Raw genomic sequence first — 18,361 nt, 5'->3', positions numbered from 1 at the left:
CCAGGGGTGGGTGGAGAGAGGAGAGTAGGAGAGGTGATGGAGGAGGAGTGGCAGGTGACCTGGGCCTGGGGGGGGGAGATGGGAGGAGAGGTGAGTGGAGGAGGAGTGGCAGGTGACCTGGGCCTGGGGGGGGGAGATGGGAGGAGAGGTGAGTGGAGGAGGAGTGGCAGGTGACCTGGGCCTGGGGGGGGGAGATGGGAGGAGAGGTGAGTGGAAGAGGAGTGGCAGGTGGCCTGGGCCTGGGGGGCAGGAGGAGGAGTTGGGAGGGGGGCCCAGGCCAAGGTGGGGTTGAGGCAGGGGTAGAGTGTGAGGTGGTGTAGGGGCAGGGGCAGGTGGGGAGGAGAGAGGACAGAAGAGTAGGAGAGGTGATGGAGGAGGAGTGGCAGGTGGCCTGGGGCTGAGGGGCAGGAGGAGGAGTTGGGAGGAGAGGCCCAGGCCAAGGTGGGGTTGAGGCAGGTGAGGTGGTGTAGGGGCAGGGCTGGGTGTGGGGGGAGAGAGGAGAGTAGGAGAGGTGGTGGTGGTGGAGGAGGAGGAGTGGCAGGGGACCTGGGGGGGAGATGGGAGGAGAGGTGATGGAAGAGGAGGAGTGGTGGGTAGGGTAGACAGGGTGAGGCGGGCGAGGGGTGAGGGGTGAGGGTTTGGTGGAAGGAAACATGTTTTTTGCTGAATCTCTCACCTCTATCTCCTGGGGACAAGCAGAAGAGACAAGAGAAAGGAAAAAAAACATCTACCCCTCCCCCCTTGCCTGCCTCACCCTGTCTCTACCCTACCCACCACTCCTCTTCCATCACCTCTCCTCCCCTCCTCTCCTCTCTCCCCCCACACCCAGCCCTGCCCCGCCCCTACACCACCTGCCTCAACCCCACCTTGGCCTGGGCCCCCCTCCCAACTCCTCCTCCTGCCCCTCAGGCCCAGGCCACCTGCCACTCCTCTTCCACTCACCTCTCCTCCCATCTCCCCCCCCCAGGCCCAGGTCACCTGCCACTCCTCCATCACCTCTCCTACTCTCCTCTCTCCACCCACCCCTGGCCCTGCCCCTACACTGCCCCTGTCTAGCCCTGCCCTACACCTCCTCTTGTCTAGCCTTCACCCTGCCTAACCCACCTCTACCCCTCTACCCAACCTGCCACTTCCCCTGTCTAGCCTTGGCCCTGCTCTACTCTACTCCTCTCTAGCCTAGCACTGCACCTCTGTGTAACCCACTCCTCCCCCTCTACCCCTGGCTAACCCAGCCCCTGCCCTGCTCTGCTCTACCCTTCCTAGCCCACCCCCACTACCTGCCCCTCCCCCTAGCCCTGCTCTGCCTCCTCCACCCCCCCACTACCCCCCAGTAATAGCCCCTCCCCATCATCCTGCCCACATACTCACCTTGGTTTACTTACCAGGGATCAGCCAGGACTTGAACCCACAACCTCCTGGTCATGAGTGCAGCACCATCTCCACTCCTCCACCTGCTCCAGGCCCAAGGGGAGAGGGATTCGGTCCGGCTCTTATCCCTCCGTTTCAGCCCTGACCTGGGAAGAAGACCAAGAGCCCACAGGAGCCCCAGACCAACAGAGACACGGTGGCTCTGTGGAAGAGCTCTGCCTCTGTATCAGAGAGGTTGTGGGTTCAAATCCAGGGAGAAACTGCTTGTTTTATTCAATTTAATTCTTGAAAACAGAGACACATTGATAAATAGAGACACCGAGATCACGAACTTTTCTTACCAACCTCAGGTCTCACCTGGGATTCGAACTCACAACCTCCCAGTCACGAGCGCAGCACCATCTCCACTCCTCCACCTGCTCCTACCCTGAGAGGAGACGCCATCGCTCTGCCTTTTACTGCTCAGTCTGGAACCCTGAGCCGGGAAGAGCAAGAGCCCACAGGAGCCCCAGCCTGCCGAGAGACACGGTGGCTCTGTGGAAGAGCTCTTGCCTGTTCCCCTCCAGCCTGCAGGTTCAAATCCTCCACAGGACAAGTGTTTTACATTTAATTCTCACAAACATTAACAATTATTTTACTCATCCCAGAAGACTACTTGCTCTTTTTTATTTGAATTGGATTTATTTCCCTCGCCGACAGGCTCAGCTACTTCAGGAACAGCTTCTGTGCCACTTGCTCTGGACGCTGTGAGGGGCAGCAAGATGTCGACTCAATTTCCCAGCAGGCCGTGCCGAAGCACAATTACCTGGCTCATTGGTGGAAGCCCATTGGTCGGGAGACATTTAAAAAGCAGGCAGCGGAGCCCTTCAGTCCGGCCTTGGCTGGGGAAGAGAGTGGTTGTGCTGAGCAGAGCAGGAGAGAGGAGCTTCAGAGCTCTGCTGCTGCTGCTGCTGTGTTGGACTGCCGAGCCTGGGAACTGGGAGTGCTGGCTTTCTTGCCACAGGCCTGGTTTGAAGCTGGGGGCGGCTCCAGGTAAGAGCGAGGGTCTGTCTTGTGGTTTCTGGCCTGCTGTGTCCCTCGCTGTGAATAAAGAGCACTTTCCCTTCCCTTGTGGCTGTGAGTGTTTGTGCCCAGAGCTGCCCTGCTGGAACTCCTGATCCCTGTTGCTGAGGGTCTGACCACAGTGGGGTGGGTGTCAAGTGATAGGGGGTCACCAGCACACGTCCACACCAGGTCCCTGAGAAACAAGCACAGGAAGAAATAAGGGCCCCTGCCCAGTCTGGTTCTAGACGTTCATAGGGGCTCCTGCTGAGCCTCCTCTGAGAGAAAAGAGAAACACAGGCCCTGCCTGCACCCCAGAGCCCCCCCCCGCGGCCTTCAAGCACCACGAACACAGATCCTGCTCCCATGGGAGAGAACTGATGAAGGAAGAGAGGAATAAAATCTGAACCCAGGCCCCAGGACAGCTCCTCGTTCACTGAGAACCACCCCACTTGTCCCTCCATCTCTTCCCTTCTTAAAACCGCTGCCAGTTTCTCTGCAGCTCAAATGTTTTCTTCCCACCCTCAAGTCTAACTCACTGAACAAACTACTGCCTCCACCTTCCACCCTGCTGCTGGAGCTGAGCTCCCATACCCTTGTTATATACACCAGCTGAGCCTCATTAACCCAGGGGAGGCAGCTCATTGGCCACCATTCTCCCCCATGGCATGCTGGGAAATGTAGTTCATGAAGTCCTGCAGCAGGACAGTCACAGTGAGAAAGTAACACCCCCCCCCGCCCCATCTTACACACACACACACACACACTCCAACATTGGCCCACCTGTATCTCTCGGTGTAAGATGAGTCCAGCCTGGAGAGGATGACTGTACCAGGGAGCCAAGAGCAAGGAGGTGCATTACATTGAAAAGAAAGCAGATTGGTTGAGGCTGTGGAGTAGCAATCCACTCTCTCCCTCTTGAACAGTTAAGAGCTCCTGCTCAACCTCGATCCCTCCTGCTCAGAGGCAGCAGGTAGATTAATATTCACTCTCCCTGGTACTTACCAGCTTCACTCACAGTCCAGTCAGCTCTCTCCCCTTTCAGACGGAGGGGTGGTGTGTTTGTACACAGCTCCTGCTGCACACAGGCTCCACTCGCCCGAGGAGACATTCCTTCTACCGGCACACAGACCCTACCCAGAGCTCTGTCCTGAAGCACAACTCCAGTCCTGAGTCACATGCATCTCCAATAACCTTATCGCAGCTTAGAGCAGTTGAATCAGGGAGCGTTACAACCTTAAAAACACATCTGGGGTCCCCCCCCACCACAGTCTCACCCCCAAAGAACACTGGAGAGATCAGCCTTCCCCCCTTGAAACAAGTTAACCTCATGATGACCACAGCCCAGAACTAAGGCCCTGGAGGCGCATGTTCATATTCCCTGTGGGAAGGGAAAGACCAGAAAAAAAACAACCTGAAACCAGATGGGCTAGAACTGGGAAAAAATAAATTGTACCTAAACAGTTAGGGGCAGGAGGGAGAAGACTTTTTTTTTTAGTACAGCCTATCTCCACCACCCACATCAGAAAACCATGAACACGTCTTTCCCACCTCTCTAAACACACACCCCTCCCCTGACCCCCCCCATATCAGGGTGTGACCCTGTGCAGGCTCATGTTTCCCTCTTTGAACACCTATATCGCTTTTGCTTTATTAACGAGCAGCAACCAGGGGCCAAAAAAAGACTTCAGCTGAAGCCCCACAGTGAGACAATGTAAAACACAGGAAACAGCTCAGCCCAGGAACAGGTCAACACCTTAAAGCTTAGAAAAACACTAGGAGGCCTGTTTGTCGATTACAGCACCATACTAGCACGTGTCCACCTGAGCATTGAAATAGTAGCAAGCATTTAGTACAGACAGCCAGCCCATTCACACTAGAACAGGTTGGATTTACCCGTCCCCTGCTGCATATAATACAGTAGAGGTGATAATTCACAATACAGTAGGCAGGTGTATGGTATTACAACCTACATCAGCAAACCACAGTACAGTATTACATTACACACCTTTAACTACTACAATCAAGTACAGGTGACAGTTTGGGACACAAGGCTGAGTAATACACTACAATACAGTAAACACTATACAGGGGACAGTTCATACATTAATATAAAACACACATACAGGTGACAGATTTAGGCATAAGTCCGTATTACACTGCAGCACAGTACACGGGGCATTACAACAATACAGGCAACAGAGCACAGTGCACTACACTACAGCCGGCTCTATATTACAATCAAGGACAGGTGACATGTTCACCTAGAAATCCATGTTACATTTACATACAGTAACAAGGGTGACTGTTCCCACACTGTGAAAGTGACAGTTCAGTACCCAGGCATAAGTATGACAGAACAGCACAGGTGACAGTTTTAAACATAAGTATTACAACACAACAGAGGTAACAGTTCACATAATGGCACAATACACAGTTTGGAGTATTACAATCAAGTACCAGTGATGTTTTCCAATAATCCACAATCCCTGTTACACAGAAATACAGTACAGAGACGTGAGTGTTACAACATTGTACAAGGGACAGTTCAGTAAAGCAGTCCTCATATTACAACACAGTACACAGCTCTGAGCATTAATAAACAGTACAAGTGACAGTTCAACACACCACTCTTCAATTTTACAACAGCACAGTGTTAGAACAGTTCAACGAGAGGGCTACATCTGCTTGTGGAGGCAGCAGAGGAACAAGGTCAACTTTCTCACCTGCTGAAGAGAAGAAAGGAAACAGTTCAGCCATGGAGCTTTCTACACAACTGTTACGACAAGTGACAGTTCAGTATTATAATAGGAGTACAGGTGACAGTGTGGTACACTGCTCTGGTTATTACATTGTAGTACACTACACATGGCTGGGTAGTACAGCACAATACAGGTGAGAGTTCACAGCACAGAATAGGAGACAGGTCCAGGTACTACACCACAATACAAGTGACGGTTCACATCACCATACACTACCCAGGTCTGGGTTTTATATGTATTATAATAGCACAGGACACAGGGCTGACTCTGACAATAGGACAGTTCATTTCAACACTGAGACCTGAGTATTCAAATACACTGTGAGCACAGGTTTAAGAAATGGTTGTAGCACTGAGAATTAAAGTTCAGTTTGAACAAGAGATCAGCACACTAGATTAAGTATTTTAGTACAGTCCAAGTGAGAGCTGAACACAGATCTGAGAATTAATTTTTTTTTTAAAAAGGTGAGAGTAAAGCACACAGGTGTGTCATTGAGTATTGAAGCTCAGTCAAGGTAAGAGTGTAGCACTCACAGGTGCGAGTATTAAAGTACACTATAGGTGAAGGTTGAGCATAGACGTCACTGAATAGTACAGATCGCTCCACGTGAGTTCAGCATGCTGGTTTAAGTATTAAAGCTCAGTACAGGTAAGAGTTCAGTACACACGTCTGAGCACTGCAAAATAATACCAATTCACATATGAGTATTACAATACAGGTTACAGTTCATCACACAGGGCTGAGTATTGTACAGCTGACAGTCTGGCACACCGATTTGAGTATTAAAATACACTGCTTGTGAAGGTTTAGCATGCGCGTCACTGAGTATTAAAACTCACTTACAAGTTAGGGATCAGCACACTAGGTTTACTATTATAGTACAGCAAAGGTGAGAGTAAAGCACACAGGGGTGTCATTGAGTACTGAAACTCAGTAGAGGTAAGAGTGTAGCACACAGATTTGAGTATTGAAGTACACTACAGATGAAGGCTCAGCATACACGTCACTGAATATTAAAGCTCAGTACAAGCTCACCTCCCTGGTTTAAGTATTTCAGTACAGTCCAGGTGAGACTGGAAGACACAGATTGAAGTATTAAAGTACAGTCAATGTAAGAGTTAAGTTTACAGGTTTAAGTATTACCACGCATTACAGCTCAGTGGAGCTGAGAGTTCAGCACACAGGCTTCAGTATTAAAAACACTGGAAAGAGTACCCGTTGTGTTCAGTACACTCGAGGTGAGAGATGAGCACACAGGTTTCTGTATTAAAGCACAGGAAAAAAACACTGGTTTAAGTTTTTTAGTCCAGAGCTGACCACACTGATCTGAGAAATTTTAAAGCAAGTGAGAGTAAAGCACACAGGTGTCGGAGTATTAAAACTCAATCAAGGTAAGAGTGTAACAGATTCAAGTATTAAAGTACACTACAGATGAAATTTCAGCATACAACCATGTGACTGGATTTTAAAGCTCACTTCCAAGTTAGAGATCAGTACAACACTGGTTTAAGTATTTTAGTGCAGTCCAGGTGAGAGCTGAGCACACAGGTTTGAGTATTAAAGCACAGTAAAGGTGAGAGTTTAGCACTGGTTTAAGTATGATACTACAGTCCACACTTCAGTATGAAAGCACAGTATAGTTCAGCACTTGTCAATGTGAGAATTCAATTAAGTACAAGTTCAGCACGCTGATTTAAGTATTACAGTACAGTCCACAGGACAGCTCAGCACACAGGTCAGTCATTGAGAATTAAAGCTCAGTACAGGAGAGAGTTTTGTAAATAAGTGTGAGGATCACCAGTATTAACACTCAGTGGAGATGGGACTACAGTACACAGGATCGTGTTAAAGTATTATTTAGGGAAGACTTCAGCACACTAGTCTATATCATTGAGTAACAGCTAAGAACAGGTGAAAGTTCAACAGACATGTCAGTGTATTAAATGTACAGCATCTGATAACCATTATGAGAACAGTCTATCTGAGCAAAGTATCTCACTTTGGGGTACAAGACTGTCTCACTCTGGAATCGAACCTGCAATCCACAGTCAAAAAGCCCTGTTTAATACTGCAGAAGTGTAGTGTTTTACACAGCACAAGCAGCTGGACTGAGAGAAGGACACACGGCTCAAGAGATGTCACAGACCGACACAAGGAGGAAGAAAAGACAGGAAAGAGCTTCTCACCTCCATCCCAACTCCTCATCCATACCCGTCTTCCCACTATCTGCCCCTGGCCAGCCAGGAAAACACAGTAGAGAGAGTTCAGCATCAATCCCAACACCACACCTGCCTCTCGACTGTCTGCTTGTGGACATCCTGGAAAATTAGGGAAAAGAATTTAGGACAGGGTTCAATCTTCGTACGTACATGTCTTCCACAATGTCAGCCTCTGCACTTTTCCTGGAAAAGGAAGAAAAAAAAACAGGGAGGGAGCAGCTAACCTCTATCCCAACTCCTCATCCATACCATCTTCCCACTGGCAGCCTCAGGACATCCTGGAAAACTACAGAAATGAACACAGGACAGAGCCTCAACCTCCATCCCAACACTTCATCCACACTGGTGTTCCCACTGACTTTTCTGGACATCCTGGAAAATTAGGGAAAAGAAACAGTAGATGGCATCCAACCCCCAATCTATACCAGTCTTCCCACAGTATTCCTCAGAACATCCTAGAAAGTTAGGGAACAAGAGTACAGGAGAGGGTTCAATCTTCATACATACCTGTCTTCCCACTATCGGCCTTTCCTTTTTTAAGGAAAATACAGTCCAATGTCAATCCCAACACCTTTCATAACCATCTTCCCACTGGCAGCCTCTGGACTGAGGCAGGAGACAGGAGTGAGCATCCAAGCTCCATTCCAACTCCTCATCCATACCCATCTTCCCACTGTCTGCCACTGGACATTCCGGAAAACTACAGAAATGAACACAGGACAGAACGTCAACCTCCATCCCAACACCTCATCCACGCTGGTCTTCCCACTGGCTGTTTTCCGGACATCCCAGACAGCATCCAAACTTCCATCTATTCCCGTCTTCCCACTGTCAATTATTTTGGACATCCTGGAAAATTAGGGGAAAAGTTACAGGAGAGGGTAACCAACCTCTATCCAACTCCCAGCCATACCCGTCTTCCCACTGGACAGCCTCTGGCCAGCCTGGAAAATGGAAAAGGGAAATGCAAGACAGGAGAGAGCATCCCACCTCTATCCCAACTCCTCATCCATACTGGTCTTCCCACCATCAGCCACTGGATAACCCATCTTCTGCCTGCCTCTGGACACTCTGGAAAACTACAGAAATGAACACAAGACAAAGCGTCAACCTCAATCAACACACACTGGTCTTCCCACTGGCTGCCCCTGCACTGGAGTCCATCTTGACCTCTGACCCCTGACATTTTGGTGTTTGAGCTCAGAGAGCAGGAGACGCTGCTGGAGACAGGAGAGACCATCAATCCCCATTCCATCTTCCTATCCACACCTGTCTCCCCCGTGTCAGCCTCTGGACATCCTGGAAAGTTAGGGAAAGAGACAGGAGAGAGCATCAACCTCCATTCCAACTCCTCCTCCATACCCGTCTTCCAACTGTCAATTTTATGGGCATCCTAGAAAAATGAGGGAAAAGATTATAGGAGAGAACATCCAACCTCTATCCCAGCCATACTTGTCTCTTCACTGTCTGCCCCTGGACATCCTGGAAAATGAGGGAAAAGGAAACAGGAGAGGGTTCAATCTTCATACGTACATGTCTTCCCAGTGTCAGCTGCTGGACTTATTGGAAAAGGGGAACGAGAGAGAAGAGAGCATCCCACCTCCATCCCAGGACACGCTGCTGTAGGCTGCACAGCTGGTCCGTGTGTCTGAGGGCAGCAGTCTGGCTCTGCAGTCTCTCTGTGCCTCGTCATCTGTGTTCAGCCCAGCGCTCACCTGTCACTCAAGATTGTGTTAATTCAACAATAACAATACTTCACCAGGCTATAATATCAATGCTAGTAACTTTATAAGTTCTCCTCTCTCACTAGTAGGGTTGTGTTCATGCCCTGAGTGTGACACAGGAGTGACAGGACTAACCTGACCTTGTGCTCAGGCTGGAGGCTGGTGTTGGACTCGGGTACGAGAGTGTAGTGTCAACAGCACACTGACCAGGTTCTTGGGGGCGAGAGACAGCAGGAGGTCAGGACACAGCCCTGAGGGTCACCCCCTGGAGCCCCGATAGGAGGAGTCCACTGGCTCTCCGCCTGGAGCTCGTCTCTAAGGACCAGCCTGAATCAGGGTCACCTGCAGCTCTTCATCATCATGGTCATCCTCACAGGATCCAGCAGGCAGGAGATCAGGACACCCTGGATGTCTCCCCGAGACTACTCCTACTCTGTCCCCTCGGAGTCTGTGGATCCCAGATTGGTCCGATCAGCCCCGATCATGTAAGTCCAGCGTCGCCTGCGAGGGACAGCCAGTGAAGGAGAGACTCACCTGGTCTGCACTCACCTGCCTGGCGCCTCGTGCCCTTCAGTGCTGATGGGGTACCCTGTCCCCTCCTGTGCTGACCGGTCAGGAACACCCTCTTGACTTCTAACTGCAGGTCTGGGGGTGCCCTCTCCTGCGTGGTACAGGGTCTGACCTGGCTCCTGTTGGGAATAAACATGCCTGAAGGCAGCCTGTGCTCCACCGAGTCCCGACTGCTCTGGTCCAGAGCTGCTGTTCTGGTGACATCCTGGAAAGACACAGGTGTTGTCCACAGGCTCTCTTATCCCTTCCTCACCTCGTTCAGGGGTTCCAACACCCCCGGGCTCCTCTTCATTGTTGTGGCACCACTGGGCTCCTCCTCCTCCTTATTCCGATACCTCTGTGCTCCTCCTGGTCAGCCCAAGTCTTTGGGGGGGTCCAGGCGCTGGGGCTCCTCCACCTTGTCTGCCCAAGTCCTCTGGGGGTCCAGGCACTGGGCTCCTCCTCCTGGTCAACCCGAGTCTTCGGGGGGTCCAGGCACTGGGGTTCCTCCCAGAGTCGAGGTCCAGGAGGAGTCTCTTCCTGTTGGCTTCTCCCAGATCTTCCAGACTCCTCAGGCCCGGGCCGGGCTGGGAGGAGGGAACCTTCCTGGTGTCCGACTGGGAGAGAGCTCCGATGTCGGGGGGGGTCTGTCCTTCCTCTTGACTTGAAATTTTCCACAAATAATTCGGTAGCCTGATACCCCCCACTCTCGCCCAGCAGATACCCCAACACCTGCTGCTCTCATCAAGACAATGATCAGCTCACCTCACCTGACCCTCCTCTCTAATTAGATTCCCTCTTCTGGGTTCGGCAGTCTTCTTAGGAGCCCACCTATTACCAAAACACAGGGATTTATCTGTACAGTGAATAACGGACAGCACCACTGAGCACCCAGTGCAGTGATTATTAATACCCAATACAGTGAATATTAATGAACACCCAGTGCAGTGGTCATTACAGTGAATACCCAGTTGAGCAACTATTAGTGAACACCCAGTATAGTGACTGTAATAGTGAATATGGAGGTCAGTTATTATACTGAATACACAGTGCAGAGATTAGTGAACACCCAGTACAGTGGTGATTAATACTCAGTGCAGTGATCATTACAGTGAATACCCAGTTGAGCAACTATTAGTAAATACCTAGTGCAGCGATTATAACAGTGAACACCCAGTATAGTGACTGTCATAGTGAATATGTTCAGTTATTATACTGAATACACAGTGCAGAGATTATTACAGTGAATACACCGCATACCCAGTAAATTGACTATACTGAAAACCCAGTACAGCAGTTGTCCCTCAATGAAAACAGTTCAGTGATTAGTACTGTATTTTGAATATCCAGTACAGCGATTATTATACTGAACACCCAGTATGGTGATTATCCCAGTGAACACAGTACAGTCATTGTCCCTCCTAATGAAAACAGAGTTAGGAGATTATTATACTGAATACCCAGTACAGTGTCTGTCCATCACACAGAATAAGCAGCGCAGTGAACAGCCAGTAATCTCCTATTACAGTGAACACTGGGTCAGTATGAGCTGTGCTGCCCCCTGCAGAAGACATGTCCTGAGGTCCGAGTAGACGGTAGTCTCACCCTCCCTGGGGACACCCCGACCTGGTGTCTAAGAAACAATGGTTCTGACTGAAGCAATCTTATTAGCAAATACACTCTAATGGATTTTAAATGATTAGATCTCCCCCTGAAGTAAGAAGAAACAGCACACATCTACAGTCTGGGTGTTGATTTAAAAGATCAGCCTGTAAAACAAACCTGACAGGACTCAGCTTTCAGGGAAAAGCTGTGGAGTGAAAATGACTCAAGACAGAGAAACAGAACTGAGAACAGTCCCTCTGCCTCAGCTACACTCTCTCTGACTCTCGCTCATGTTCATGTGTATCAGCAAAACCTGTTGTTTTGAGAGGGTGTCATGTAGCTGCCTCTGTAGAGATGTTTTTCTTTTTTGTTTAACAATGAAAGGATCTACAAATACCACACAAAATAAAGTCTATTGCTTTCCATCTTTCGGTTGTTTTTATATAATGAACTATTTACATTATGCCAGCACAGATAACACAAACACGGTCTTTCAAAGAAATAATGTCAGAGACCTGTTTTATTGATTACTTTTAGAGCCGCTGTGTGCATCTTTTGCCATTTAATGCTGTAAACAAATGTAATTCTCATTGGTTTAAGTCATTGGGTATTTCTTGTGGGTCAGTATTATTATATCCAGAGTTGAAAATGTCATTTGACAACAAAATACTTTCTTTCTAGCATTTAATGAGGTTTGAAAACTCATGTTAAAGCACCGGTTTATCACGTTAAAAAAATAAACTGAACCAAAAAATTGATTTTGTGTATAAAACTGACCTGAAATATCCAAATCTGCACATCCCTATTAAGACTTTAACACTATCAAGAAGTACACACACTGGTGGGTCTTGAATATTAAACAGCTCTTAACAGACATAGCAGACTACATGTGTGTATTTGCTTAAAACGCTACAGTTTCCAGTTCCCCAAACATTTTGTAATCATTTCTCAAAATAACACAAATGGCTCTAAACACGAGTATTAATTGCTTTGAAAACAAACCATTTTGTAATAAACAAATTAAAAGTTCCCTGTCCCCTCCTGTGCTGACTGGTCGAGAACACCCTCTTGACTTCTAACTACAGGTCTGGGGGTGCCCTCTCCTGCGTGGTACAGGGTCTGACCTGGCTCCTGTTGGGAATAAACATGCCTGAAGGCAGCCTGTGCTCCACCGGGTCCCGACTGCTCCGGTCCAGAGCTGCTGTTCTGGTGACCCGTCCTGGAAAGACACAGGCGTGTCGTCCACAGGCTCTCTTATCCCTTCCTCACCTTGTTTGGGAGTTCTGACACCCCTGGGCTCCTCTTCATTGTTGTGGCACCACTGGGCTCCTCCTCCTCCTCCTTATTCCAATACCCCCGGGCTCCTCCTGGCCAGCCCGAGTCTTCGGGGTTCCGGGCACTGGGGCTCCTCCCAGAGTCGAGGTCCAGGAGGAGTTTCTTCCTGTTGGCTTCTCCCAGATCTTCCAGACTCCTCAGGCCTGAGCCGGGCTGGGAGGAGGGAACCGAGATCCTGGAGTCCGACGTCCAGACGACACGACCGGAGAGATGGAGCCGATGGGGGAGGATGTGGGCGTCGGGGCTCCTGGTGTCCGACTGGGAGAGAGCTCGGACGTCGGGGTGTCTGTCCTTCCTCTTGACTTGGAATTTTCCACAAATAATTCGGTAGCCTGATACCCCCCCACTCTCGCTCTCGCCCAGCAGATACCCCAACACCTGCTGCTCTCATCAAGACAATGATCAGCTCACCTCACTGTCCCTCCTCTCTAATTACATTCCCTCTTCTGGGTTCGGCAGTCTTCTCAGGAGCCCACCTATTACCAAAACACAGGGATTTATCTGTACAGTGAATAACAGACAGCACACTGAATACACCAAGCAGTGGTGATTACAGTGAACACCCAGTACAGTGATGATTACAGTGATTATCAATAAACAGTACAGTGATGATTACAGCAAACACTCAGTGCAGTGATTACAGTGAACACTCAGTGCAGTGATTACAGTGAACACTCAGTGCAGTGATTACAGTGAACACTCAGTGCAGTGATTATTATAGTGAATATCCAGTTGAGCAACTTTTAGTGAATACCTAGTGCAGCGATTATAACAGTGAACACCCAGTATAGTGACTGTCATAGTGAATATGGAGTTCAGGTATTATACTGAACACACAGCGCAGAGATTATTACAGTGAATACCCAGTACAGTGATTATACAGCATACCCAGTACAGTGACTATATCGAAATCCCAGTACAGCCATTGTCCCTCAATGAAAACAGTTCAGTGATTAGTATATTGAATACCCAGTACAGTGATTATACTGAACACCCACTATGGTGATTATTCCACTGAACACATAGTACAGTCATTGTCCGTCATAATGAAAACAGAGTTAGGAGATTATTATACTGAATACCCAGTACAGTGTCTGTCCATCACACAGAATAAGCAGCACAGTGAGCAGCCAGTAATCTCCTATTACAGTGAACACTGGGTCAGTCTGAGCTGTGCTGCCCCCTGCACAAGACACGTCCTGAGGTCAGAGTAGACGGTGGTCTCGCCCTCCATGGGGACGTCCTGTCCTCTGGGGTCCTGCTACCACCTCTGGGAAACTCAAAATAACCAACATTCAAGCAAAACATAACCTGGTGTCTAAGAAACAATGGTTCTGACTGAGGCAATCTTATTAGCAAATACACTCTAATGTATTTTAAATGATCAAATTCCCCCTGAAGTAAGAAGAAACAGCAAACATCTACAGCCCGGGTATTGATTTATAAGATCAGCCTGTAAAACAAACCTGATGGGACTCAGTTTCCAGGGAAAAGCTGTGGAGTGAAAATGACTCAAGACAGAAACAGAACTGAGAACAGTCCCTCTGTCTCAGCTACACTCTCTTGGACTCTCGCTCATGTTCATGTGTATCAGCAAAATCTGTTGTTTTGAGAGGGCGTCATGTAGCTGCCTCTGTAGAAATGTTTTTCTTTTTTGTTTAACAATGAAAGGATTTACAAATACCACACAAAATAAAGTCTATTGCTTTCATCTTTTGGTTGTTTTTATATAATGAACTATTTACATTAAGCCAGCACAGATAACACAAACACGGTCTTTCAAAGAAATAATGTCAGAGACCTGTTTTATTGATTACTTTTAGAGCAGCTGTGTGCATCTTTTGCTATTTAATGCCATAAACAAATATAATTCTCTATTTTAAAGTCATTGGGTATTTCTTGTGGGTCAGTATTATTACATCCAGAGTGGAAAACGTCATTTGACAACAAAAATACTTTCTTTCTAGCATTTAATGAGCTTTGAAAGCTCATATTAAAGCACCAATTTATCACATAAAAATATATATAAACTGAACCAAAACATGGATTTTGTGTAGAAAACTAACAAGCTGAAATACCAAAATCTGCACATCCCTATTAAGACTTCAACACAATATCAAGAAGTACAGACACACACTGCTGGGTCTTTAACATTGAACAGCCCATAACAGACATATCCGACAACACGTGTGTACTTGCTTACAACGCGACATGTCTCAGTTCCCCAAACATTTTGAAATCGTTTCTCAAAATAACACAAATGCCTCTAAACACGAACACTAATTGCTTTGAAAACAAGCTATTTTGTAATAAACAAATTAACAGTGCACCAAAACACAGCACCACGGTGCTACACATCCCAAAACGCAAGACAGCTTAAGCTTTCCAGAACTGTGTTTTGTAACCAGATACATCAACATGAAGCAAACGAACCTATTTTTCATATCAATATTCACCTCGCGTTTCAGTTTAAAACACGCCAAAGCATATCGCTAACTTACCAGCTTTCCAGCAAAAGCAAATGTTTGCTAAAGTGCAGAAAAACTCTTTCCCTTACCTCGAAAAACACGTTTGTTCTTGCAGTAAAAGCAAAGCACCTGTTTGCTTTAACACACATCACAACCAAAATGACGATTACACCCCTCCCACGGGTTCAAATAGCCCGGCTGGGGAAACAGCTCCTCTAATAGGTGGAAACCCCTGTCACTCAGCGTCGTCTGACCAATCAGAGACTGGTCTCTATAGCGCGCCCGCCCGCTTGGTTTTTCCAACCTGTTTCTCATTAAGAACTCACTTCAGTTCACGGTCATCTGCACAAGCGCATTGAAAGGCTTCTGTGCACGTAGGCTCCAGGACAGAGATATTGAGGAAACACCCAAAACATTAACACATAGCAGCAGCAACAACGAGTTAAATAAGCAAAATCACTTTTTTTAACTGTAAACATTAAAATACACCCCTGTAGGACCAGCGGTAGCGAAATACAACATCAAAATAATACACAAATTAAATACACTAAGGGGGTCTCTTTAATTCAAGACTCCAGCCCGGCCTGCACTCAGCTTCTTGTAAGTGCGCAGCAGTCTGATCCACTCCAGGTGTGACAGTGCTGTCAGTCAGACTCCCAGTGCACAGCAGTCTGATCCACTCCAGGTGTGACAGTGCTGTCAGTCAGACTCCCAGTGGGCAGCAGTCTGATCCGCTCCAGGTGTGACAGTGCTGTCAGTCAGACTCCCAGTGCCCAGCAGTCTGATCCAGTCCAGGTGTGACAGTGCTGTCAGTCAGACTCCCAGTGCACAGCAGTCTGATCCACTCCAGGTGTGACAGTGCTGTCAGTCAGACTCCCAGTGGGCAGCAGTCTGATCCACTCCAGGTGTGACAGTGCTGTCAGTCAGACTCCCAGTGCGCAGCAGTCTGATCCACTCCAGGTGTGACAGTGCTGTCAGTCAGATTCCCAGTGGGCAGCAGTCTGATCCACTCCAGGTGTGACAGTGCTGTCAGTCAGACTCCCAGTGCACAGCAGTCTGATCTGCTCCAGGTGTGACAGTGCTGTCAGACTCCCAGTGCCCAGCAGTCTGATCCAGTCCAGGTGTGACAGTGCTGTCAGTCAGACTCCCAGTGCGCAGCAGTCTGATCCACTCCTGGTTTTACAGCGTTATCAAAGACTCAATCCTATAAAAGCTTTACAGGCCTTCCGAATGCTTCACAGCCCTCTGTCTTATTCTGAGCCTTTCACACAGCCCTACAGTTAATTTCCCAATCCCAGCTCCGCCCACACCACAACCCTCATCCCACTACACTCGGAAACCCAGGATCTGCCTCGCCACCACACTGCCCTCCCTCTCAGATTAAGACTGGGGGCTCAGTGTCAGAGGCTGGGGGGGATCATATCCTGCTCATGGGTGCAAGCTGGTTTTCAGTTTAATCCCCAGTGACAGTCACACATTGAGAAGTAAAGAGACTGGGCCTGGACTTTGTGGCTCTGGAGTGTAGAGGCTAGGGATCTGGGCTGTAAGGGTCTCGGCAGGGCTGTGTGGTTCAGTATGGATAATAATAATAATAATAATAATAATAATAATAATAATAATAATCGCTTACACTTATATAGTGCTTTTCTGGACACTCCACTCAAAGCGCTTTACAGGTCATGGGGAATCCCACTACCGCCACCAGTGTGCAGCCCCCCACCTGGATGATGCGACGGCAGCCATAGTGCGCCAGAACGCTCCCCACACACCAGCTCTCAGTGGGGAGGAGAGCAGAGGGATGAAGCCAGTTCAGAGAGGGGGGTTATTAGGAGGCCATGATGGGTAAGGGCCAATGGGAAATTTGGCCAGGACACTGGGGTTACACCCCTACTCTTCTCGAGAGACGCCCTGGGATTGTTAATGAGCACAGAGAGTCAGGACCTCGGTTTGACGTCTTATCCGAAGGACGGCGCCTGTTTACAGTCCAGTGTCCCCCGTCACTATACTGGGGCATCAGGACCCACACAGACCGCAGGGTGAGAGCGCCCCCTGCTGGCCCCACTCACACCTCTTCCAGCAGCAACCTTAGTTTTTCCCAGGAGTCTCCCCTCCAGGTACTGGCCAGGCTCACACCTGCTGAGCTCCAGTGGGGGGGCTGCCAGTTGTGAGTTGCAGGGTGATGTGGCTGCTGGCCATAATAAGGATAGTGAAAACTACTAGGGCACCTAATACTAGTATTTCATGCGGCGAAAAGCCAACTCAGGGGATGTCTTCACAATTTCTTCTCAATACTAGTATGTATGAATACTAGGGACCACCCTTCCCGTGGGAGCAGAAATGTCCTCTGTGAAAGGTTACAGCATGCCATTTGTTTATATATATGCGATGTACTGAATTATTATCCAGGTGGGGGCTACACATTGGTGGCGGAAGTGGGATTCCCCATTACCTGTAAAGCGCTTTGAGTGGAGTGTCCAGAAAAGCGCTATATAAGTGTAAGCAATTATTATTATTATTATTATTATTATTATTATTAATGTGATGGCTGCTTATTTCTGTCAACAGACTGGACCCCCCTCCCCCTCTCCAAATCCCGTCAAATCCCCCCCCCTCCCATGAATCATTCCAGACGAAAGAGAACCAGCCTCCTCCCTCCTCCTGTGTTTCACAAGCAGCTGGGGGTGAGGACTCGTGTTCATGCCCTGAGCATCGGGATGGCAGGGTGTCCAATTAGCGGACAGAGGTCTTAATTAAAGCCGAGCGGAAGAGTTAACTTCGTGGTTTCTACCACTACTGTGCAGGCAGCACAACACCGTGAGATTGTAGAGAAATGTAGAAAAAGACTAAGGCCAGTTTTCCTATAAGCCAGTGAACCCACCAGCATGTCTCTGGACTGTGGAGGGGGTTAAACCCACATGGACACAGGGAGAACGTGCAAACTCCACACAGACAGAGCACTCCAGGGGTCCAACGCGGGGCCGCAGTGCTGTAAGGCACCGTGCCGCGCTGTATGACTGAGGCACAGCCAGCGGGAAGACAGCGGACCCGGAGTCCTCAGCTTCCTGGCTTGAGGCAGTCACCTGACCAATGGTCTGCCTCCAAATCGGTCAGGTGACGGAGGATGGCGAGGGTCATCAACCCCCCCCAATGCCTTCTGGGAAATGTAGTTCCCGACGCGAGCCGCCATCTTTGCCAGAGCCCCGCGCCCTCTCGCGCCACACGACCGCTGACGGGCGGGGGATTGAAAGCAGGGCCCCCCCCTGGTACGGATAATCACGGCGGGGAAAAAA

The 18,361-nt window shown here is 48.8% G+C and overlaps 1 protein-coding gene across 1 annotated transcript; it reads right to left on the bottom strand.

The window, feature by feature from the left end:
• Positions 1 to 2,029: 2,029 nt before the first annotated feature.
• Positions 2,030 to 18,234, bottom strand: LOC148662582 (uncharacterized). Its single transcript, XM_088632312.1, has 11 exons — positions 15,161 to 18,234; positions 13,686 to 13,786; positions 12,951 to 13,079; positions 10,082 to 10,369; positions 9,938 to 10,032; positions 9,664 to 9,803; positions 9,457 to 9,562; positions 9,250 to 9,327; positions 8,381 to 9,105; positions 7,358 to 7,668; positions 2,030 to 5,138 (listed from the first exon to the last, which is right to left on the bottom strand). Coding segments are annotated over exons 3-8 (696 nt in total). The 5' UTR covers positions 12,952 to 13,079; positions 13,686 to 13,786; positions 15,161 to 18,234; the 3' UTR covers positions 2,030 to 5,138; positions 7,358 to 7,668; positions 8,381 to 9,105; positions 9,250 to 9,261.
• Positions 18,235 to 18,361: the final 127 nt, after the last annotated feature.

Source organism: Lepisosteus platostomus, chromosome 5 (assembly GCF_059453375.1).
Source record: "Lepisosteus platostomus isolate fLepPlt1 chromosome 5, fLepPlt1.hap1, whole genome shotgun sequence".
NCBI lineage: Eukaryota > Metazoa > Chordata > Actinopteri > Semionotiformes > Lepisosteidae > Lepisosteus > Lepisosteus platostomus.
Note: the sequence above shows the minus strand (reverse complement) of the source record. Positions and strands in the feature narration are given on the sequence as shown.